The sequence below is a fragment of the Bubalus kerabau genome, chromosome 4 (genome assembly GCF_029407905.1).
Source record: "Bubalus kerabau isolate K-KA32 ecotype Philippines breed swamp buffalo chromosome 4, PCC_UOA_SB_1v2, whole genome shotgun sequence".
Taxonomy (NCBI): Eukaryota; Metazoa; Chordata; class Mammalia; order Artiodactyla; family Bovidae; genus Bubalus; species Bubalus kerabau.
Window position 1 is genome coordinate 43,108,134 of NC_073627.1, and position 25,639 is coordinate 43,133,772.

The 25,639-nt window shown below is 38.9% G+C and overlaps 1 protein-coding gene and 1 long non-coding RNA gene across 5 annotated transcripts in view; one reads left to right on the top strand and one right to left on the bottom strand.

Annotated features, from left to right (window-relative positions):
* Positions 1-19,758, bottom strand: part of NSRP1 (nuclear speckle splicing regulatory protein 1) — a 45,747-nt gene extending 25,989 nt beyond the window's left edge. Inside the window, exons 1-3 of one of the 4 annotated variants that reach the window (XM_055577055.1) lie at positions 19,598-19,758; positions 19,124-19,190; positions 18,330-18,426 (exon numbers count right to left, since the gene is read on the bottom strand). In XM_055577055.1, the coding sequence (XP_055433030.1) occupies positions 18,330-18,426; positions 19,124-19,190; positions 19,598-19,682 (249 nt within the window). In that variant the 5' untranslated portion in view covers positions 19,683-19,758. Of the gene's footprint in view, positions 1-18,329; positions 18,427-18,904; positions 19,040-19,123; positions 19,191-19,597 lie in introns of those variants that run through there. The other 3 variants (XM_055577057.1, XM_055577058.1, XM_055577059.1) reach the window with 3 other exon arrangements.
* LOC129649537 (uncharacterized) lies at positions 19,044-21,246 on the top strand. The gene is made up of 3 exons (XR_008713153.1): positions 19,044-19,096; positions 19,517-19,825; positions 20,803-21,246. It is a non-coding gene; the product is annotated as an uncharacterized LOC129649537 (long non-coding RNA).
* Positions 21,247-25,639: the final 4,393 nt, after the last annotated feature.

Genomic DNA, 25,639 nt, shown 5'->3' on the forward strand with positions numbered 1-25,639 from the left:
AATAAGACTGTTGAAAAAAATTGGACAAATGGACATCCATTTCACTGAAAATTAATAGAAAACCCTTGGAATAAGACTTGAAAAAAATTGGACAAATGGACATTTATCTCGTTGAAAATTAATAGACTCATCTCCCCAAAATATTCCTAATCCACATGAAAGCAAAGCTGTATAATTTCACATGATAAGAACTGCAATTCAACTGTAAACTACTTGTGTTCCTGTTCCAACCAGCAAACAAATCAACTCTTGAAGTCCCTGAGCTCTGCCAATTTTCCAACTAACCCCTTTTCCATTGCTTCTCTCAAACTTTTAAAATTCCATTACAAACAAACTGCCTCTCAGAAGGAGCAATTATTATGTTTAAAAGCACAGACTTTGGATAAGGCAGATCACTTCAATTCAGTTACTCAGTTGTGTCTGACTCTTTGTAACCCCACAGACTGCAGCATGCCATGCTTCCTTGTCCATTACCAACTCCCGGAGTTTGCTCAAACTCATGTCCATCAAGTCAGTGATGCCATCCAACCATCTTATCCTCTGTTGTCTCCTTCTCCTCCTGTCTTCAATCTTTCCCAGCATCAGGGTCTTTTCCAATGAGTCAGTTCTTCCCATCAGGTGGCCAAAGTATTAGAGATTCAGCATCAGCCCTTCCAACTAGTATTCAGGACTGATTTCCTTTAGGATTGATTGGCTTGATCTCCTTGCTGTCCAAAGGACTCTCAAGAGTCTTCTCCAATACCACAGTTCAAAAGCATTGATTCTTTGGTGCTCAGCTTTATAGTTCCAACTCTCACATCCACACATGACTACTAGAAAAACCATAGCTTTGACTAGACAGACCTTTGTCAGCCAAGTAATGTCTCTGCTTTTTAATATGCTGTCTAGGTTGGTCATAGCTTTTCTTCCAAGAAGCAAGTGTCTTTTAATTTCATGGCTGCACTAACCATCTGCAGTGATTCTGAAACCCCAAAAAACAAAGTCTCTCACTGTTTCCCCATCTATTTGCCATGAAGTGTTGGAACTGGATGCCATGATCTTAGTTTTGTGAATGTTGAGTTTTAAGCCAACTTTTTCACTTTCCTCTTTCACTTCCATCAGTTATTCTTTGTTTTCTGCCATAAGGGTAATGTCATCTGCATATCTGAGGTTACTGATGTTTCTCCTGGCAATTTTGATTCCAGTTTCTGCTTCATCCAGCCCAGCATTTCACATAAGGCAGATCTTCTGGGGTCAAAATCTAGCTCTATTACCTAACTACTCTGTGTGACACAGGTCAATTTACTTAAGTACTTGACACCTTAGATTCTTTAGCATAAAAGCTCCGTTTTCCTTTAGCTTCTTTCCTTTTAAACATGCACAAATCATCTCCATCTAAGGTAACAACAAAAAGGAAATTTCCACCAACTCTACCATTATTCCTTCTATCATCTCCATTTCCTTCTTGCTTTTCCCTATCAAACTCTTTCAAAATAAGATCACTAATTCAAGAAGTTAATGATCACATAACAGGGAAAAAAGGATGGAAACGGAGACTGAAGAACTAAGAAAAAATATGAAAACTAAAACACACCATTCAGCTCAGTTGCTCCGTCGTGTCCGACACTTTGCAACCCCATGAATCGCAGCACGCCAGGCCTCTCTGTCCATCACCAACTCCCGGAGTTCACTCAAACTCACGTCCATCGAGTCGGTGATGTCATCCAGCCATCTCATCCCCTGTCGTCCCCTTTTCCTCCTGCCCCCAATCCCTCCCAGCATCAGAATCTTTTCCAACGAGTCAACTCTTCACATGAGGTAGCCAAAGTACTGGAGTTTCAGCTTTAGCATCATTCCTTCCAAGGAACACCCAGGGCTGATCTCCTTTAGAATGGACTGTTTGGGTCTCCTTGCAGTCCAAGGGACTCTCAAGAGTCTTCTCCAACACCACAGTTCAAAAGCATCAATTCTTCAGTGCTCAGCTTTCTTCACAGTCCAACTCTCACATCCATACATGACTACTGGAAAAACCATAGCCTTGACTAGATGGACCTTTGTTGGCAAAGTAATGTCTCTGCTTTTGAATACGCCATCTAGGTTGGTCATAACTTTTCTTCCAAGGAGTAAGCATCTTTTAATTTCATGACTGACCATCTGCAGTGATTTTGGAGCCCCCAAAAATTAAGTCTGACACTGTTTGCACTGTTTTCCCATCTACTTCCCATGAAGTGATGGGACCAGATGCCATGATCTTAGTGTTCTGAATGTTGAGCTTTAAGCCAACTTTTTCACTCTCCTCTTTCACTTTCATTAAGAGGCTTTTTAGTTCTTCTTCACTTTCTGCCATAAGGGTGGTGTCGTCTGCATATCTGAGGTTATTGATATTTCTCCCAGATATCTTGATTCCAGCCTGTGCTTCTTCCAGCCCAGTGTTTCTCAAGATGTACTCTGCATATAAGTTAAATAAGCAGGGTGACAATATACAGCCTTGACATACTCCTTTTCCTATTTGGAACCAGTCTGTTGTTCCATGTCGTTCTAACTGTTGCTTCCTGACCGGCATATAGGTTTCTCAAGAGGCAGGTCAGGTGGTCTGGTATTCCCATCTCCTTTAGAATTTTCCACGGTTTATTGTGATCCACACAGTCAAAGGCTTTGGCATAGTCAATAAAACAGAAATAGATGTTTTTCTGGAACTCTCTCGCCTTTTTGATGATCCAGCGGATGTTGGCAATTTGATCTCTGGTTCCTCTGCCTTTTCTAAAACCAGCTTGAACATCTGGAAGTTCACGGTACACATATTGCTAAAGCCTGGCTTGGAGAATTTTGAGCATTACTTTACTAGCATGAGATGAGTGCAATTGTGCAGTAGTTTGAGCATTCTTTGGCATTGCCTTTCTTTGGGACTGGAATGAAAACTGATCTTTTCCAGTCTTGTGGCCACTGCTGAGTTTTCCAAATTTGCTGGCATACTGAATGCAGCACTTTCACAGCATCATCTTTCAGGATTTGAAATAGCTCAAATGGAATTCCATCCCCTCCACTAGCTTTGTTCATAGTGATGCTTTCTAAGGCCCACTTGACTTCACATTCCAGGATGTCTGGCTCTAGGTCAGTGATCACACCATCGTGATTATCTTGGTCATGAAGATCTTTTTTGTGCAGTTCTTCTGTGTATTCTTGCCACCTCTTCTTAATATCTTCTGCTTCTAACGGAAGCAGTTAGAAGCAGAAGATACTGTCCATACCATTTCTGTCCTTTATCGAGCGCATCTTTGCATGAAATGTTCCCTTGGTATCTCTAATTTTCTTGAAGAGATCTCTAGTCTTCCCCATTCTGTTGTTTTCCTCTATTTCTTTGCACTGATCGCTGAGGAAGGCTTTCTTATCTCTTCTTACTATTCTTTGGAACTCTGCATTCAGATGCTTATATCTTTCCTTTTCTCCTTTGCTTTTCGCTTCTCTTCTTTTCACAGCTATTTGTAAGGCCTCCCCAGACAGCCATTTTGCTTTTTTGCATTTCTTTTCCATGGGGATGGTCTTGATCCCTGTCTCCTGTACAATGTCATGAACCTCAGTCCATAGTTCATCAGGCACTCTAGCAGATCTAGTCCCTTGAATCTATTTCTCACTTCCACTGTATAATCATAAGGGATTTGATTTAGGTCATACCTGAATGGTCTAGTGGTTTTCCCTACTTTCCTCAATTTCAGTCTGAATTTGGCAATAAGGAGCTCATGATCTGAGCCTCTGTCAGCTCCCGGTCTTGTTTTTGCTGACTGTATAGAGCTTCTCCATCTTTGGCTGCAAAGAATATAATCAATCTGATTTCAGTGTTGACCATTTAGTGATGTCCATGTGTAGAGTCTTCTCTTGTGTTGTTGGAAGAGGGTATTTGCTATGGCCAGTGCGTTCTCTTGGCAAAACTCTGTTAGTCTTTGCCCTGCTTCATTCCGTATTCCAAGGCCAAATTTGCCTGTTACTCCAGGTGTTTCTTGACTTCCTACTTTTGCATTCCAGTCCCCTATAATGAAAAGGACATCTTTTTTGGGTGTTAGTTCTAAAAGGTCTTGTAGGTCTTCATAGAACCGTTCAACTTCAGCTTCTTCAGCATTACTGGTTGGGGCATAGACTTGGATTACTGTGATACTGAATGGTTTGCCTTGGAAATGAACAGAGACCATTCTGTGGTTTTTGAGATTGCATCCAAGTACTGCATTTCGGACTCACAAGTGCGGGCGGCTGCGACGGGGCACAAGCCTGGCCGAGAGGAGCTACCCCATGTCCGAGGTCAGGGGCAGAAGCCGGGAGGACCCCATGCCCGAGGGGCGGTGGTCAAGAGGAGCTACCCCATGTCCAAGGTCAGAGGCAGCAGCCCAGAGTGCCAGGCTGCGACGGCGCAGGAATGGCTGAGAGGAGCTACCCCACGTCCGAGGTCAGGGGCGGCGGCCGGGAGGAGCTACCCCACATCCAAGGTCAGGGGCGGCATCCGAGAGGAGCAACCCCACCTCCAAGGAGCGGTGGCCGCGAGGGCACAGGAGGGTCTAGAGGAGCTACTCCATGTTCAAGGTCAGGAGGGGCGGCGGTGAGGAGATACCCCTCGTCCAAAGTAAGGAGCAGTGGCTGCGCTTTGCTGCAGCAGCCATGAAGAGATACCCCACGTCCAAAGTAAGAGAAACCCAAGTAAGATGGTAGGTGTTGCAAAATGGCATCAGAGGGCAGACACACTGAAACCATACTCACAGAAAACTAGTCAATCTAATCACACTAGGACCACAGCCTGTCTAACTCTATGGAACTAAGCTATGCCCTGTGGGCCCACCCAAGATGGGCGGGTCATGGTGGAGAGATCTGACAGAATATGGTCCACTGGAGAAGGGAATGGCAAACCACTTCAGGATTCTTGCCTTGAGAACCCCATGAACAGTATGAAAAGGCAAAATGATAGGATACTGAAAGAGGAACTCCCCAGGTCAGTAGATGCCCAATATGCTACTGGAGATCAGTGGAGAAATAACTCCAGAAAGAATGAAGGGATGGAGCCAAAGCAAAAACAATACCCAGTTGTGGATGTGACTGGTGATAGAAGCAAGGTCCGATGCTGTAAAGAGCAATATTGCATAGGAACCTGGAATGTCAGGTCCATGAATCAAGGCCAATTGGAAGTGGTCAAACAGGAGATGGCAAGAGTGAACATAGACATTCTAGGAATCAGCGAACTAAAATGGACTGGAATGGGTGAATTTAACTCAGATGACCATTATATCTACTACTGCGGGCAGGAATCCCTCAGAAGAAATGGAGTAGCCATCATGGTCAACAGAAGAGTCCGAAAAACACACCATTAACAACCAGTAAAACTATCAATTAAATTAGAAACAAGACAGAAAAGAGGTAACTAAAATACTTGATGCAAGGAAAAAAAAAAGACAAAGACTGATATTTGTTTAACTCTCTTTAATATCTGTTTAGCTCTCTCATCTTACCCAACTCCACTTTCTCTTGGTCCTCATTATCTTCTAAAACTAACACATAATTTACTAATCTGTTAACCATTTATCACCTCTTCTCTTCCCAGAAGAATGTAAACTCCAAAAGGGCAGTGGCTTTGCTGCGTTTCACTGGGACAGAGCAGGAATCACTAAATATTTGAATGAACTAATGAATGCATGATGATATGGAAAACAGAGATGATCCTCAAAGAGATAAAAAGAAAATGGATCAGAAAAAGTATTGACGTGATGAAAATAAAATTCTGTGAAAAGAAATAGTTAAATATTTCAGGTAAAAAGTAACAATGTATTCCAGGGAAAGTAATTCAAAATTATTTGTACCAAAACACACAGAACTTAAAGGATATAAAGAAAATAGTCACCAGCTGTCCAAGCCAGTAAGAAAGTAATTCATCGGAAGTGAGACAAAATAACTACAGTACTGTACTTTCTAATAAAAACATTCAAGTTTTGAAATAAATTGTTATTTGAGAGACAGTACACCATTCAGATTATTTAGGTGATAAAAACAACAATCAATCATTCCTTAACAATTAAGAATTTAGGAAATAATGCCCCATGAGAACATATTGAAAAACTACTCCATAAGGAAATTAAGCAAAAGATCTCAGAAATGGAAATCACTGGTAAAAGAACTACTATAGTGCACTGAATCAAATTAAATTAAAAAACCAAGGAATTTCAAAATATAGGAATATAAGAAATGATTTAACTTTAAAACATTAATATAAATTCATATTGATGCTAAAAAACTAAAGTTTAATACTCTTAGGATAAGAGGGCAAAAAAAAAAAGAAAAAAAACCAAAAAACAAACAAACAAACAAAAAAAACAAAAAAAGAGGGTAAAAAAAAAAGAAAAAAAACAAAAAAAGAGGGCAAAAAAAAAAACCAAAAACAAACAAACAAAAAAATACTCTTAGGATAAAAATTATTAGTAAACTAAAAATAGTATCCAAAACTTAAACAAAAATCACATTTGAGAAATTTCATAAGCAATTTCCATAAAAGTCAGGAATGTAACAAAGTTTCTATCATTGTTTCTATTTATCTCTATATTGTAGTTTTCAGGCAATATAATAAAACACTCATAATCACATAGCAAAACAAGAAATACGAGGCAAAAGAATTAAAAAGAGACAAAATTATCCTTGTTTACAGACAATATGATTGTCTACAAACGAAATACGAAAGAATCATCAGGCAAACTATTAGAACTATATTTACTAAAATTAAATCAACAATAACAAAAAACAGAAGCTTTTATAATTAATAAATTAGAAAAAGCTTCCTTATACAATAACAGGGCTATAAGGTACCTACAAATAAATCTAACAAAAGATGGATGTCACCTTTACGGAAAAAAAGGATAAAATTGTACTAAAGGATATATAGAACACCTGGATAAAGAAATATGCCATTTTCATATATGAAAAGAGTAAAATACTAAAATATCAATTCTCTTCCAAACTAAACTATATATTCAATGCAATTCCAACCAAAATCCCTATGGTTTTTTTTTTTTTATTATGAAACTGTGGTGTTAGTCACTCAGTGGTGTTTGACTCTTTGCAATCCCATGGACTGTGTAGTCCACCAGGTTCCTCTGCCCATGGGATTCTCCACACAAGACTACTGGAGTTGCCATTCCCTTCTCCAGGGGATCTTCCCAACCCAGGGATAGAATACAAGTCTCCAACATTGCAGGCAGATACTTAACCATCTGAGCCATCTGGGAAGCCTGCTATAAAACGGAAGGTGACACAAAAATCCATTTAAATGACTGAAGCCAATTTTAAATAAGGGAAGAGCAATAGAGTGAAGAACAATTGAAGAAAAGAGAATGTAAGACAATGCATGACTTTGTAGGACAAAAATGAAGATTTTGGTCTCTAAGAGCAATGGGAAGTAAATAGTGATTTTAAAACAAGTAAGATGACTTTGTCTAAAGTGGGCAAAAAATGTATCGGAGAGGCTTAAAAGACAACCTGGAATGTCACTGAAAATGGCAGAGTATAGACCTAACAAACATTCTCTTCTCCAAAAGAGCATAAAAACACTGGCCAAAAAAAGTTAGAATCAGCTTTTTTAGAACTCTGGAAATTAACCAACAGCTTAACAGCAGTCCAGGGAGCATTTATCCAAGAACAGCTGAATCTTGGTAGGAACTCTATGGTGTTTTAACTTACCCTATTTCCATCACCCCCTCCCTAGTACCATGGTAGCCTAAAAACAAGAGACCACAATCATAGTAGAAAAATCAGCAGTCTGGCAGCCACTACAGAGGGCAAGTGAGGTTCTTTCAAAACCCTATCCAAGAGAATTATTGAAACTGTGTGATGGTCCCTGGAAGATGCCACTCAGAAGGCTGTTTTTATTTGACTTGACAAGAGTTGCTGTTGTAAAACAGTCTTTTCCCAGGAGGTATCTGTCAAAAACAACCAAAGACAACTGTTGAATATCAGGGTAGCCTGAGGCAGTGGGTAATAGTTTTAATAGTTGGGGAAAACAATAGGTTATGGTTAAGCAGAAAGCTTAAAGCAGAACAGAAAGTCCACTGGGACTTTGAAATCTCCAAAATGTTTCTGGGGAGACCACATGCATACACAGACCTTTGTGCAAGATCAGGAAAGACCTGAGCAGGTCCTAAATTCTCAAGACTATCTTGAGGACTGACTTGAGGCTCTGTACAAGCAAAAGTGAAGGCTAAGGCAAAGTTGTAAAATGCCTGGTTATGTACTGAAGGCATGTGCCAACAGGTACACAAAGCCTTTTGGCAGACTGGAGACCTATTGTTACAGGTGTTTAAGGAAGTCTGTCAGGTCATTAGTTGACCACTAAGGTAACCAAGCAGACTTTGGTGGCCACACACGACAAACATAGACTCAAAGAATTAGTTCAGACAATCACTAAACAAAAAAACAAAAACAGCAAAACAATCAACAAACAACAAACCTTGGGAACAGGGGCAGCTCTGATTGCAGAGCTGCCATTTTTTATTATTCTAAATTTTCAATTTTCAACCCAAAATTATGAGACATACACATAAACAAGAGAGTACGATTCACGCACAGAATAAAAGCCTACAACGAACTGAAGGAAACTATGTCTAAAGAACTGAAGTATGAAGAAGTGAAAGTGAAAGTCGCTCAGTTTTGACTTTCATGGACTATACAGTTCATGGAATTCTCCAGGCCAGAATGTCTCACACCAAATAGAGAATACCAATTTAAAAAAAAAAAAAATTACTTTAAAGCAAAGAAACAAACCAAACCAACCTCAGGAGTTGAAAAATACAACAGTGCTTCTGAATTATATTTCAGACCAAAGAAGATAGGGAAAAAAAAAAAAAAAAAAACCCTCAGCCATGTGTCAACATAATCTGGCAAAAAACTCAGATTTAACCAGAGATTCACAAAATAATTTTACGTCTAAGAGGATTCATGATTAATACTACCATTTCTTTCCTAGAAAAGAACAAAAACTCCTACTTCACTCATCTTCTTAACCTGGATTAGTTTAGCCACTTCTGTAACGCTCTTATCCTACTGGAGGATAAAATAAGGAGAACAGAGTTCTCTTGCTGTGGCTCCCACTCCTAACAAAATTATATCATTTAAAGCTGCCCTTTGCTCTCTTCTTGCATTTCCTTGTTTCTATTTCACTCATGGATAACAGGTTAAAAAATGAATTCTTGGCAAAATTACACATTTACTGAAAATCTTTGCTTATACTGTTATTACATATTAATATATGCAGTATCATGAATTTCTCAGAATTCAGTTTAGTAGCAAATGATAAAAGTGAAAAAAATTCTTAGCCATCATTAAAATAACCCCAATTTCCTGACATTTTTACAAATAATATGCTTTGTCATGTCTTTACAACTCATTTTATTTGAACTATAAGTCGGACACGACTGAAGCAACTTAGCAGCAGCAGCAGCAGACTACCTCCAGAGAAATAGGAAATTTCAAGATTGATAAACAGTGAAAAATGCAATTATAATGTTCAGAGATTAAATTTTTAACTGTTTCTTATCATCAGCAAGCCAAACAGGCTTCCAACTAAAATAAATTCATTTTTCATTAAGAAAAACAGACCTATGAAGACTACTTATTCAAGAAAGTGTTTTAAAAATATTGGAATTAAAGTGGTGAAAGACAAATAGGCATAACTCCCAGACTTGTGTATATATATATTCCACATATATTTAGACACTTCTCCAAAGAAGACATTCAGATGGCTGGTAGGCACACAGAAAGATGCTCAACAGTGCTAATTATTAGAGAAATGCAAATCAGAACTACAATGAGGTACCACCTCACACCATCAGAATGCCCATCAATAAAAAGTCTTTAAGTAACAAATGCTGTAGAGGGAAAAGGAAACCCTTCTCACACTGTTGGTGGGAAAACAGTATGGAGATTCCTCAAAAAACTAAAAGCAGAGTTGCCATATGATCCAGCAATCCCACCCCTCTGCACATACTCAGACAAAATAATAACCTAAAAAGATACAAGTACCTCTATGTTCATAGCAGCACTATTTACAATAGGCAAGACATGGAAACAACCACAATGTTCACCAACAGATGAATGGATAAAGAAGATGTGGAATACACACACATGCACACACACACACACAGAGGAATACTACTCACCCACGGAAGAAAATGATGAATGGATAAAGGAGATGTGGAACACACACACACTGCTCACCCATGTAAGATGTGGAATACACACACACACACACACCATACCACACACACAGAGGAATACTATCACCCATGGAAGAAAATGATGAATGGATAAAGAAGATGTGGAACACACACACACTGCTCACCCATGGAAGATGTGGAATACACACACACACACACCACACCACACCCACAGAGGAATACTACTCACCCATGGAAGAAAATGATGAATGGATAAAGAAGATGTGAAATACACACACATGCACACACACACAGGAATACTATTCACCCACGGAAGAAAATGATGAATGGATAAAGACGACGTGGAACACACACAGTGGGATACTACTCACCCATGGAAGATGTGGAATACACATATACACACACACACACACACACACGACTACTACTCACCCATGGAAGAAAATGAAATAATGCCATTTGCAGCAGCATGAATGGACCTAGAGCTTATCATACTAGGTAAAGTCAGAAAGACAAATACCATATAACATCACTTATATGTGGAATCTAAAATACAATACAAATCAACATATCTACAAGACAAAAACAGGCTCACAGATATAAAAAGTGGTTGCCTAGATGAAGGAGTAGAGGAGGAAAAGAATGGGAGTTTGAAATTAGTAGAGACAAACATATATAGAATGGATAAACAACAATGTGTAGCACAGTATCCTGTGACAAAGCATAATGGAAAAGAATGTGAAAAAGAATATACGTGTGTGTGTCTGTGTATAAAAACAAAGCCACTTTGTTGGACAGAAGAAATTAACACAACATTGTAAATCAACTATACTTCAATACAATTTTTAAAAAAGGAAGTAGTGAAAGCAATGAAAACATGTCATGTAATCCAGTAAATTGCAAATGTTTCCAACTTTGGGAATATACAACTATGAAAGTGAAAGCGTCAGTCATTTAGTCATGTCTGACTCTTTGCAACCCCATGGTCTTCTCCAGGCAAGAATACTGGAATGGGCTGCCATTCCCTTCTCTGGGGATCTTTCTGACCCAGGGATTGAACCTGGGTCTCCTGTATTGTAGACGATTCTCTACCATCTGAGCTACCAAGGAAGCCCATACAACCATAGTCACATTTTATTTTATTTTTTTTTTTTTTTACATTTTTTTTTTTTAAAGCACTGATTTACTTCTGTTCTCAAAAATTATAACAATGGAATAAACACAATTTTGAAAAAAAGAAAAAAGCTCATACTATCACTAAAAAATCCCCTCAGATCAATTTTTCACTTATTTTCTACTTATCTATGCATATAGTTTTCTACAACCACATACACATATTCAATTTTATATTCTACTTATTTCATCTTATTTCATGTTTTTAAATGGTTCCAGTACTTTCTCTTATTATGCCTTCTCAAATTAAATGTGTTATTGCCTTTCATATTTTAATATGATTTGGAAGCTAAATATCTTACAGGAAATTCCTCAAGTCCAGCATAAATTTTTCTTAAAAAATATTTTTCAACAGGAAAATATAGAGGAGCATAAAAAAAAAATCACTCATAAATTCACCAAAGACAACTACTATTAATATTCTGAAATGATTTCTTTACGCTTTTTTCCTTTCATTTTATTTATAACAATTTTGTACAGACATTGTCCCTCACTTTACTTAGCCATGCTTTCACTGTTGAAAGTTGGACTGGTTCTAAGTTTCTACTATCATAAACAACTCTGAAATAAAGACTTTTGTATATCTACAAATTTCTGACCATGTCCTCAGGAGAGAATTTTAGAAAGGAAAATACTGGCACAGCTTCCACCTTCTGACTGATATCGTGGGTTAAAGATACCTGACCCTTAAAGGATTGATACAAATTGCAAAACTGTTTTCTGAAAGGGGCACTGCTTTACATCAACAAAGTTTTGAATTTTCAAATTTCCCATTTCATCAAAACTTTGCCATATCATTTTCAAAAGTATTATCTATATTAGTTTTTTTAAAGGCAGCTCACTGCTGCGCTTATTTACACTTCTTAGATATAGTAAGATTAAGTATTTTTATTGCTTATTAGATATTTCTATTTCTTCTATACCTTATGTGTTTTCCAGTTTTCTCCAGGGGTTTTGGTGTTTTTCTTACAGTTTTTATAACTGCTTTATATCTTATGAAAATGAAAGCTTAACCTATAAAAAGACTACCTGGCTTCTGAGTACTCAAAGTGCAATTATTATCATCCACCATTTATCTGACATGTTTGGTAAATATTAAAAAAATAACTAAATAAACTTTAGTTATCTGTTTTAAATTAATACTTTCTTTTAAAGAGACCCAGCAGTTTTGTATCTTTATCCAACAGCAACAATTCTCAGGTGGTATGAATCATACCTCTTCATGGCATATGAGTTATATTGCAAAACTGGATCTCATGAGAATATCATTATCTAGAAGTAAGTATTTCCACTGCCAAGACTAAAAGGAAAATTCATTATATTCTGTGAAATGAGCAAGCATTTATCACAGAAATATCTAAAAGGAAGTTTCATGTTTTAACTTGTCATGCAACATCTATTTTAGTCACTAACCACTTTAAAACACTTGTGAAATACTTGTTAGAAGTACTTTGGATAATTGTATACATCAATGAACAGCAAGTACAGCTAAATTTCAGCTATCCCCCCCCACTTTGTAAATAAAGTTTTATTAGAACACATTAGTCATGCTCATTCATTTACATGTTATCTAATGGCTACTTTCACACTGTGAAAGCAAAGTTGAGCACTTAGCTTGCAAAACCTAAAGTGTCTACTATCTGGCTCTTTACAACACAGCTAAAACATCTGAGTAAATAATTTTACTCATTCTTGGAAGTCAGCACAGATAGATCTTAACTCCTGGAGCTCATTCTCTTGCACAGTGTAAAACCTGTATGCAAATAACTTACAATATAAGGTATAAAAAGCAAAGTGCTCTAAGAATGATAAACAGTGTCAGAAAAATGGAAGAGTGTTTCCAGTGGGGAAAATCTTGAAGAAGGCAGCGTTTGCACTGGGTTAAAAGATGGCTATAATTTGACATATATGACAGAGACACTTCCAGTGTGAACAAAAGTAGAGTTGTAAAAAAAAAAATACAAACATGACAGTGTACTCTGCATGGAGAAACAGGAGAAAATGCTAACGAGCATTTTGAAGCCAAAGCACAGGGAAGGCTGTCAAGATAAGAAGTTTAGATTTTAAATACATTTAGGTTTAAAAGCAAGGAAGTAACAGTGATTATAACTGTTTTAGGCAGATCAATCTATCAACAGTATTTGAAACGAATTTGAGGGGAGAGAGGTGATAAGGAAACTAATTATAAAGCTATTAATTCATGACAGAAGTGATAAAGGTGGTAGCAATGGGACTGGAATAAAGAAGAATTGGAAAAACAGAAAATAAACACATTAGCACCATAGCAAAACTACTCAAACACTTATGACCAGATAACAGCATCTGGATACACTATAAACCTTACTTACAGGGGCTTCCCAGGTGGCTCAGTGGTACAATCTGCCTGCTAATGCCAGAGACACAAGAGACTCGGGTTCGATCCCTGAGTCGGGAAGATCCCCTGGAGAAGGAAAAGCCAACCAACTCCAGTATTCTTGCCTGGGAAATCCCATGAGAGGAGCCTGGCGGGCTACAGTTCATGGGGTCACAAAGAGCCGGATGTGACTGAGCACCTGAGCACACATACATAAACCTTACTTATATGGGGTAAAAACTCTTCATCTCCTCTACATTTGAACAAAATGATAACTGTCTATTTAGCTCTGCTAATTTAAAAAAGAGGGACTATTTAGTAATAATTTAAATTGCTAGACTACCACTTTCTCCCATTTTTAAACTAATTCTGGATACCAGCACATATTAAAAGAGATTTCATTTGGTAGGGCCCCCTCTGCTGGACCACTGAAAGAAAAGTCTGATCTTAAATTTGGGTTCTTAATTGCTTCTGTGGAATTGCTGAGAATAAGAATAATTGATTTACTTTGGAAGCTCATCAGGTGTATCAAATGCCCTCTTCAGGAGAGGAACCATAAAATATCTTTCTCTGTCTTTTCCGAAATAGGAATAACCTTATTGTTGCTTAAATGGATTAATTTTTAAAGACGAGTTTGACTCACAGACATACAGAACAGACTTGTGGTTGCCAAGAGGGAGGGGGAGTGGGGAAGAAATGGACAGGGAGTTTGGGATTAGCAGATGTAAACTATTATATAGACAATAAACAACAAGGACAGCATAGAGAACTAGATTCAATATCCTGATAAACCATAATGGAATATGAAAAAGAATGTGTATATAGACATATAGGTAAAACTGAATCACTCTGCTGGACAGCAGAAATTCACACAACATTCTCAATCAACTACACTTCAATAAAGTAAATTTTAAAAAAGATTTTTTATATTCAAAGCTTACTAACATTAAATAATATGCGAGGATAAACTGGAATTCATCACATTTATTTGGATGCATGGCATGGCTTGTGGGATCTCAGTTCCCTGAGCAGGGGGTCGAACTTGGGCCCTCAGCAGTGAAACAGAAAAGACCTAACCAGTGGACTACCAAAGAATTCCCCTAGACTGATTTTCTATAGGTAAAGAAATTATGCTAAGGAACAATTTTATATTCTCTGCTCATTAAGAACTAAACTGCAGCTCCTTCATCAGTAGGCTTCTGACTGGGCTCTATCAAAGAGATACCAAGATAGTATATCAGAGGGTAGAAGAATGGGATACGACTGGTACTTCTCCCTGCCTTTCTCTCTGAGACTGAATCTTCCCTGTGGCTTCAACTCCTTTTAGAAAAGTTCAGTTCCCACCAAGTAATCCTAGTCCCCGGCCTCCAGAACCCAACTCCTACTTGAATCTCTCCATTTATCACTTCTTGCTTTTCACTACTGCTAATCTTTGGGTTGGGCTTCCCAGGTGGCTCAGTGGTCAAGAATCCACCTGCCAATGCAGGAGACACAGATTCGATCCCTGGGTGGGGAAAGACCCCTTATAGAAGGAAATGGCAACTCACTCCAAGATTCTTGCCTGGGAAATCTCATGGCCAGAGGAGCCTGGCGGGCTATAGTCCAGGGGGTTGCAAAAGAGTCAACCACAACTTAGCAGCTAAACAACAACAAACTCTGTGTTGCTTCACCATCTCTTATAGCTTTTCAAGTCTTCAATCACCCATGTAACCAATTCTCTGCATTAAAGTCCCTCTATGTAAAAGGAAGGGGGACAAAAAGGAAGAGAAAAATGGCTCTAGGCCTTTCTTTTCTGACTCTACAGTACTCACTGTCCAGCTACCACTAGGCGCATCTCACAATGGAAAAGAAGCAGTAATCATACGAGTAAACTTTCTAGATCACTTGTACAAACCCATCCTTCTCAAATTGGAGCAATGCTGCTTTATATTACATTGGTATGCCAGGATAATTTATGTGAAACCTCAAGATAAGCGTGTCATATTTTTCTGTTGTGTCCATAGTGATTTTAAAAATTACCTGTACATTAAAATTTTTTTTACATTATTGACTATGCTGAATGAAGCCTTTGACTGTGTGGATCACAACAAACTGAGGGAAATTCTTAAAGAGATGTGATTATCAGACCACCTTACCTGCCTCCTGAGAAATCTGTATGCAGGTCAAGAAGCAACAGTTAGAACCAAACATGGAACAATGGACTGCTTCCAAATTGGGAAAGGAGTATGTCAAGGCTGTATATTGTCACACTGCTTATTTAACTTACATGCATAGTACATCATGTGAAATGCTGGGCTGGATGAAGCACAAGCTGGAATCAAGACTGCCGGGAGAAATATCAATAATAACCTCAGATATGCAGATAATACCACCCTTATGGAAGAAAGCGAAGAACTGAAGCAGCTCTTGATGAAAGTGAAAGAAGAGAATTTTAAAATATTTTTTTTAAAAATGCCTAGACAACACATTAAAAAGGAGAGACATTACTTTGCCGACAAAGGTCCATCTAGTCAAAGCTATGGTTTTTCCAGTAGTCACGTAGGGATGCAAGAGTTGAACCATAAAGAAAGCTGAGCACCGAAGAATTGATGTTTTTGAACTGTGGTGTTGGAAAAGACTCCTTAGAGTCCCTTGGACTGCAAGGAGATGAAACCAGTCAATGCTAAAGGAAATCAGTCCTGAATATTCATTGGAAGCAATGATGCTGAAGCTAGTACTTTGGCCACCTGATGTTAAGAAATGACTCACTGGAAAAGACCCTGATGCTGGGAAAGACTGAAAGCAGGAGGAAAAGGGGACGACAGAGTGTGAGATGGCTGGATGGCATCACCGACTTGATGGACATGAGTTTGAGCGAGCTCTGGGAGTTGGTGATGGACAGGGAAGCATGGCATGCTGCAGTCCATGGGGTCACAAAGAGTCAGACACCACTAAGCGACTGAACTGTCTGAATATACATTAAAACAAACCACTAGGGTACTGTCAATTCAATGGGGAAGAGCCTTCAACAAATGGTATTGAGACAACTGGATATCCTTCCATATGCAAAGAATGAAATGAAACCCCCTATCTCATATCAAATACAAAATTTAACTCAAAATGAACCACAGATGTAATCTGAAGAACTACACAATTCTTAGACAAAAGCATAGGCAAAAACCTTGACCTTGGATTAAGCAATGGTTTCTTAGGTAATGACACCAAAGCAGTAACAACTGAAGGAAAAAAATATACCCGACTTCCTCAAAATTGAACTTTTGTACTTCAAAGGACATTGTCAAGAAAGTGAAAGGACAATCCACAGAATGGGAGAAAATATTTACAAATTACATCTAATAACTTATTCTTGCCTGGAGAATCCTATGGACAGAGGGGCCTGGCAGGCTACAGTCGTGGGGTCACAAGAGTTGGACATGACTTAGCAACTAAACCACCACCACCACCACCAAGTGATCTGTACCTAGAACATACAAAGGAATCTTACAACTCATAGCAAAATGACAAATAACCCAATTAAAAACTAGGCCAAAAAAAAAAATCTAGGCAAATTATACCAACAGACATTTCTCTAAAGATGATACATAAATGGCCAAAATCATAGGTCATCATCAAAATGCAAATCAAAACAATGAAATAGTTGTCTGGGGCAAAATATGGGAAAGTAAATTAACTGCAAAGAGGTATGAAAGAACTTTCAGGGAAGAGTGAAATGTTTTATATCTTGACTGGTGGCTCAGATGGTAAAGAATCCGCCTGCAACGAAGGAAATCTGGGTTCAGTCCCTGAGTCAGGAAGATTCCCTGGAGAAAGGAATGGTAACTCACTCCAGTAATCTTGTCTGGAGAATTCCATGGACAGAGGAGGCTGGTAGGCTACAGTCCATGAGGTTGCAAAGAATTGGACATGACTGAGCAACTAACACTTTGACTTTGAGGCATATGTATTTGTCAAAAGTCATCAACCAATACACTTAAAATCCATGAATTTCATATTTTACACACTTAAAATCTATTAATTTCAAATTTCACACATTTGGAAGGATGTGCTTATTTTGATATGCTTGTTAAGAACTGTGGGCTTCATAGAAAAACACTGGTTTGGCTGCTAAAACATAGAATGTTCATATTAGATGTTATTATTGTAGTATTATCAATGCTAACTTTATACACTACCATAACTACACTGAGTAATTACATTTAGCAGATACTGAATAACTACAAAAATCGTCTCACAAGAAATTATTTTGCTGATAAAAATTTCTAGGAAATTGGTGACATCTCAATAGCTTATTTACTAGGATCTTTACACTAACAATTTTGTTGTATCAGTATTAGTTGTGTGAAATTACTTTGTCTAACTGCTTAAAAATAGCTGAAGTTCATAGCTGTTGAAAGAAAATCTCTTGGATTATCCATTTATCACTTACCAAAAAAAAAAAACAAAAAAAAAAACAAAACACCAAACCACCAATGGAGCTTTCTTCTTTAAATATTCCTTTGATACTTCTGTAAATTATGCTATAGATACACTGTACTAACAAAACATGTGAAGCAAGCAAAGATATCAAATTCACAAGTTCAATTTAAAAACAAAAACATTTCCAACAATGCCGTAGAAAAAGTTTCCCTTACCTCATCATCATCATCATCAGAATCATTCCCAAACACTGAAGGTTTTTGCAAAACAGGGTGCAACTGCTGTGCCTTCTTTGGCAAAATAAGCCCATACCTGCATATTTTTTGTTTTGAAATAGAAATTACACCATTATACTTAAATGTTAAAACAGTAATACATCCACTACCTCTTCGGGATGAAGCTACCAAGTCAAAACATGTCACAGCGCTTATGATCACACAACCCTGGTTCTGATTTTCAACGATCTAAAAGCTTCAAAATGCACTAAAGATTTTTAAACTATTATTCTAGGTTAAAGAAGAGAAGTGAATGAAGAGTTCAGAAGTTTTAGATAGTGAAACGATAGGAAAGTTAAAAAAAAAATGTTAGTGGAAAGCTCAGTTGAGGTCCACTAAAAAGAAAAAGACTCTAAATTATCCTTGTGGCCTAACAAGAGTCAAGAAAACATTCCCCCCACCTCTTACTGGGTATATATCATTTTAAAGAAGTTAATTAAAGATTAATGTCATCCATTAAAAATTTTTAAAGATTACATTAACTGAGAAACCCAAGTAGCTATGGGGCGAATTACCATTACACTTTATAAAGCTCACGTGCTTTGTCTCGGAGCACCTGAAAGAACCATCCCATCAGACCCAACTCAATTGGTTTCTCACGTTTGGGCCTTTAAGATGCAGATATAACAGGAAGCCGCATCACAACTGAGGATTATACATGTAAGGTAAAGCTTCCAAAACACGTAACATTTCTCTTTTACGGCAAGGTATACCCCAATTCCCTATGTGCCTACCCTTTTTTGTGGCTTCTCAGCACAACATTCCTAAACCGAGAAGGGAGGGCGGGAATCAGAACTTGAGCTGCCAAGGAGAACAAGGCCCTCTAAGAAAGCCAGGAATTGTCTCTCTTCTCATTTCCCCTGAAAGCATCCAACCGGGGAGAAACTCAAGCGCGGGGTAGGAAGCAAGACTGAGGGGCCTCAGACCGAGCTTTTGGAAAATAGAAAAGTCTCGCTCTCTGCCCCTCAGCCTAACTTCCTTTATTTCCTCACAAGTTTCTCCCTCAAACTTCGGGCTTCCATCCTGCAAAATGGGGGGGGGGGGGGGGGGGGATGGGAATATATGTTCCTCGGGATTTCTCGCTTTCCCCGCCTCTATCCCTGACGACACAGCCCCTTCACTTCCAGCGCACTTGTACTCCTCGGCCAAAGACACAGTCGCCGTGGTATCTCACTCCCCAGTCTGACCCTAACTCCCGGATCACTCACTGCCTGCCCGGAATCGCCATCTTGCTCCCGTCTCCGCTGAACGTGGCCGACGCCGACGTAACGCTGATGCAGACGCTGGCGTCATCACGCGAATTCTCGCGAGGCTTTGGCCGGCCTAGAACTCGCGTAGCCCCTGGATTTGACTTTGGGTTACTTTCGCATTGCTGGGAATGGAGTATTTATCCTTGGGAATTGTTTGAAAACCGACGGATTGCCTCGAAATCAGTGGTAAGAAAGGAATAACAAAATTTTAGGCCAGTGATTCCAAGGGTGTGGTCCCGGGAATTGGCATCCCCCGGCAATTTGTTAGAAATGGAAAATTTTGGCCCTGTTCCGTACCTACGGAATCAGAAACGCTGGGATGGGCCTGGAAATCTGAATTTTAACAAGTCCACCAGATAATCCTGATACTCTAGTTTGAAAACAACTGCTCTAGGCTGTCGAGTGTGTTTTGTTTTTTTTTTTTAACAATGTGTTGTTTTTTTTTTTAACAAACAAGGTGTTTTTTGAACACCGTGGGGTGTTCAGTTTAAGTATCCCTGGGTGGGAAAGATTCCCTGGAGGAGGAAATGACAACCCACTCCACTATTCTTGGCCTGGAAAATTCCATGGACAGAGCAGCCTGGTGGGCTACAGTCTGTGCTGTGCTGTGCTAAGTCGCTTCAGTCGTGTCCGACTCTGTGCGACCCCGTAGACGGCAGCCTACCAGGCTCCCCCGTCCCTGGGATTCTCCAGGCAAGAACACTGGAGTGGGTTGCCATTTCCTTCTCCAATGCATGAAAGTGAAAAGTGAAAGGGAAGTCTCTCAGTCGTGTCCGACTCTTAGAGACCCCATGGATCGCAAAGGGTCGGACATGACTGAGCACGCACCCATTCCTGGCTTAGGGTAACTTGACAGAAGATGAAAATCCATACGCTAAGTATATTACTATTGGACAGTAGTGATGAATAACAATACTATAGTGCCACTGGGTATAGAAAATAAAATCATACATGATATTAAAAAAAAATTTAGTCACATTTCACGTGTGAACCCACTGTTTCTCGGCCCATGCCAAACTAGTTGTACAGCAGTCGAAGAGATCTTGTGAACTGCGGACAGAAGGACGTTTAAACCTCCAAGTGTAGTTGTGGATTTGTCTATTTCTCCTTTTACTCCTGTCAGGTTTTGTTTCACATACTGCATTTTGAAATTTTGTTATTAGATACTTGGGCTTCCCTGGTGGCTCAAATGGTAAAGAATCTGCCTGCAATGCTGGAGACCCAGTTTCAATCCCTGGGTGGGGAATATCCCTTGGAGAAGGGAATGGCTACCCACTCCGGTGTTCTTGCTTGGAGAAGTCCATGGACAGAGAAGCCTGGCAGGCTACATCCTCGAGGTAGCAAAAAGTCGAATGTGACTGAGCGACTAACTTTCCCTTCTACATATTTAAACATTTAGAGTTGTCGTGTCCTTTTATATTGACCCCTATACCATTAAGAGGAGAAGGCAATGGCACCCCACACCAGTACTCTTGCCTGGAAAATCCCATGGATGGAGGAGCCTGGTAGGCTGCAGTCCATGGGGTCGCTAAGAGTCAGACACGACTGAGCGACTTCACTTTCACTTTTCACTTTCATGCACTGGAGAAGGAAATGGCAACCCACTCCAGTGTTCTTGCCTGGAGAATCCCAGGGACGGCAGAGCCTGGTAGGCTGCCGTCTATGGGGTCGCACAGAGTAGGACATGACTAAAGCGACTTAGCAGCAGCAGCATACCATTAAAAAATGATCCTCTCTATTTGTTTTTTATCTACTTAATCTAATATTAGTATTTATAACCAGCATTGGTTTTTAGCATAGTATATGCTTTCCCATCCTTTTACTTTTAACCTATTTTAATCAATTTGTGTCTTTTCATATAATATATAACTTTTAATATAAAGTGGATCTCTTGTTGCTAGCATATTGTTGGGTGTTGCTTTTTATCCAGTATGGCAGTTTCTTCCTTTTAAGTTGGTATGTAGAATGTTTTCATTAACGCAAGTATTAGTGTAGTTGCAGTTTGTTCTTTCTTTTTCCTGTCTGTTCTTTGTACCCTCCTCTGCCACTTTCCCCTTGACTTTGGATTAATCAATAAATTTTTATGACTTAGCTTAAGATTTTTATGATTCAACTTCTTTGTTGGTTTATTGGCCATACTTGGCTTTTTTTTAATGTTTTTTGGCGAGGTTTTGCTTTAAGTTTTCTGCTGCTGCTGCTGCTAAGTCGCTTCAGTCGTGTCCGACTCTGTGCGACCCCAGAGACGGCAGCCCACCAGGCTCTGCCGTCCCTGGTATTCTCCAGGCAAGAACACTGGAGTGGGTTGCCATTTCCTTCTCCAATGCATGAAAGTAAAAAGTGAAAGTGAAGTCTCTCAGTAGTGTCCGACTCTTAGCGGCCCCATGGACTGCAGCCCACCAGGCTCCTCTGTTCATGGAATTTTCCAGGCAAGAGTAAGTTTTCTAGTATACATCTTTGTCACAATCTATCTTCAAGTAACAATGTACCACTCAAAAACTTTAAAAAGTATACTTCCAATTTCCCTCTCTGAAACTTTGTGCTGTATTTTGTCACACGTTTTACTTCTAACAATGTTATAAATGCACAATAAATTATTATTTTTCTTTAAACAATTACCCTTTAAGAATATTTTTAAATAAGAAAAATGTTATTCCACATGTTTACCATTTCTTGTGTCTTTGTATCTTTGTGTAGATCTTATATCTTTGTGTAGTATAATTTTTTTTTAAGCAGGAAGGGGTGGGGTAGTGGAAGGAGGAATTGGATGAAGATGGTCAAAGGGTACAAAGTTCCAGATAAATAAGTATTTGGATGTAATGTATAACATGATTAATATACTTGACTTGCTGTATGTTATGTATGACAGTTGTTAACAGAGTAAATCCTAAGAATTCTTGTCATAAGGAAAAATAGTTATTTTGTATTTATGAGATGATGGATGTTCACTAAATTTACTGTAATCTTTTCATAATATATATGTCAAATTATTATGCTATACACTATAAACTTATACAGTGCTGTATATTAATTGTATCTCAATAAAACTAGAAGAAAAAAGTTAAAAGAATCCACACATGTTCTATTAACTGTCAGAACAATTACATCATCACACATCAAGAAGCCTCTGGAAAGTTCTCTTGCACACTGTTGTGAGGATAAGAGTGAAAAAAGGCAAATAATGTCCTAGCATTGTTAGAAATATAGTTTTGACCTGGAAAATCCCCAAAGTGTTTCAGGGCCCTGCAGGAGTCCACAAACCACACTTTAAGATCCACTCTTAAATGAACTAATGTTGAAACATACTATTATAGGAATTATATAACTTTGCATATAGGAATGTGCTGAATGTCTTTTTTTTTCCCCCCAAAGTGATTAGGGTAAGGCCAGACAGAAGCCAGATACGAAATCTTGGGGCACAGTGTAATAAAAGGATCTATCTATCTATCTATATATATGTATACATACATACATAGATGGACTTCTCTGGTGGTGCAGTGGTTGAGAATCCACCTGTCAGTGTAGGGTACACAGGTTCAATCCCTGGTCTGGGAAAATCCCACATGCCACGGGGCAGCTAAGCAAATGCCGCAACTACTGAGCATACACACTGCAACTGCTGAAGCCCCAGGGCCCTAGAGCCTTCCTCCACAGCAAGAGAAGCCACTGTGATGAGAAACCCATGCACTGTAACTAAAGGGTAGCCCCCACTCACCATGCAACTAGAGAAAGCCCATGTACAGCAATGAAGACCCAGTGCAGCCAAAAATAAAAATGAGGGAAAAAAATATAGAAACATACATTGCTTTCTGTCCCTGATTCCAAAACCCTTGTGATTTCCTGAGTAATAGAAGCACGAAGAGCAACTTCTGTTTCGCTATTTGATCTTTGACCCTGGTCCCTGGTTCTCTGGGTGATAGGGTTTTTGTTTCAATGAGGTAACCCTGGATAGCATTGGATGGGAGCTTATCACCAGAGAGACCACATCATAATTAGAAGCTTGGAATTTTCTTTCCCACCCCTGTCCTCAGGGAAGGGGAGAGGGTTTTAAACCAAATTAATGATTGGTCTTGCCTACATAATGAAGTTTCCATTAAGAAAACCCAATATATGAAATTCTGAGAGCTTCTGGATTGGTGAAAATATCCACCTGCCATGAGGATGGTGCACCCCAACTTGATGAGGACAGAAATACCCTTCCTGACCTCACCTTTATATCTCTTTCTGGTTGTTTACATGTATACTTTATATCATATCCTTTATATAATAAATGTGTCAACATGAAAAGAAAAATAATTATAACTTACCACATGGCTAAGTCCTAAATAAGCATACATGATCATGATAATGCAAACACTGAATAAGCAGCTATTCTGATCTAAATTACAGGGTAGTTGGGAAGAATGAAGGAGTAGGAAGTGTGTGTGTGGGAAGGGATGCACACGCTGAGGAAGGAGCTAAATCTCTATTGCATTCTGGGAGATTAATAAATACTGCCTAATTCAGAAAAAAAAAAAAATGCCACATGGCATGTTATTTTGCAACATGGAGGTGCATGTCAAAACTACAGCCAAAACAGGTTGGCAAACTTTCTGTGCAAAAGGTCAAATAGTAAATCTTTAGATTTTATGGGTCAGAAGTCTCTGGCAGCTACTCAACTCTGCCCAGGGATGTGAGAGAAGTCACAGACCATTTGGGCATGACTTTTCTAATAAAACTATCATGACAGGCAACTGGCTAGATTTAGCTTGTACTGTTTATTAACTTTTGAGCTAAAAGAATTGAAAATAGTTGACTCAGAAGCAAGGAAAATAGGGGTAAGGTGGAGCTGGGAAATGCTCTGGTTTTGACAGACCTTGTATGACAGAGGATTCTTTAAACTATGAGCATGTGTTACTTTGCTTAAAAAGAATCAGTAAAGGGTAAACAATAAAGCTGCCCCCCCGCCCCGGCCTGGGCTATCTGCTTCTTAAAGAGAATGAGTGGAGAAATAGTTACGCAAAATCATAGGCTCAATATCCTATATAATTCGAACTTCTAAATTGGAATATTGGATTCTATATTCTCCTGTTGCCTACAGGCTGTTGTAATGAAGCAGTTGTGAGGGTTTCCCAAAGCTAGAGGGCTGATTTCTCAGTGTTGCAGAGAGTTTGAGTTCTTCAATTACTTGGCCTGGTTTGCAGCAAGGCAGGTAGTTGCTACAGTGGACCAGAGACTTGAAGTCTTCTAATATTTTGAACCTGTATTTGAGATCTTTAATGGGAGAAGTTGTAATGTCAGAAGCAGAGTAAGCCAGTAAAAGGCAGCATCATCACTCCCATACTTCTGTTACACAACAGAGAATTCTGTCTTAGGCTTGCAGAGATAAGATTTCAAGCACAGAACAGTCAACTAGACTTGGATGCGAGACAACTGTAGGACCCTCAGCACCCAAACTTAAGGATCTTGATTTAACTTTTTGACACTAGTATTACTTATCCCTACTCTTTCATTCTCTGCTTCCTTTTGTGCCCACTCTTCCCTAACCAACTACAGTTGTTTCTAGAACAGGTTTGAACTTCTTGGCTCTACTCACACATGGATTTTTTTTTTTTCCCCAGTAAATACATACTAAATAACTACAGATCCATGGTTAGTTGAATCCCCAGAGGCAGAAGGCTGACCAAAGTTGTACGTGCATTTTTGACTGCACATTGGGTGGTCACCCCTAACTCCAGTGTTGTTCAAGAGTCAACTGTACTCGCTTTTCTCAGCCTATAGGTTCGGCTAACTTGTGGTGTCTGGATGGCAGCATGCTTCAATTTATTTAAGGCCTATGGTGACATTTTTGGCCTCTCTAAAAAATACCCTCCAAACACTGCTCTATTGCTATTTCCCAGTTTGGTTTGTCAGTGGTTTGGGTGCTTTTTATATTAGACTATTTCACAAATTGGTCTCCCTTTGGCAAGTGGTCAACCCCAATTCGAACAGCTGTGGCTACAGAATCAGGGTCACATGGAACAA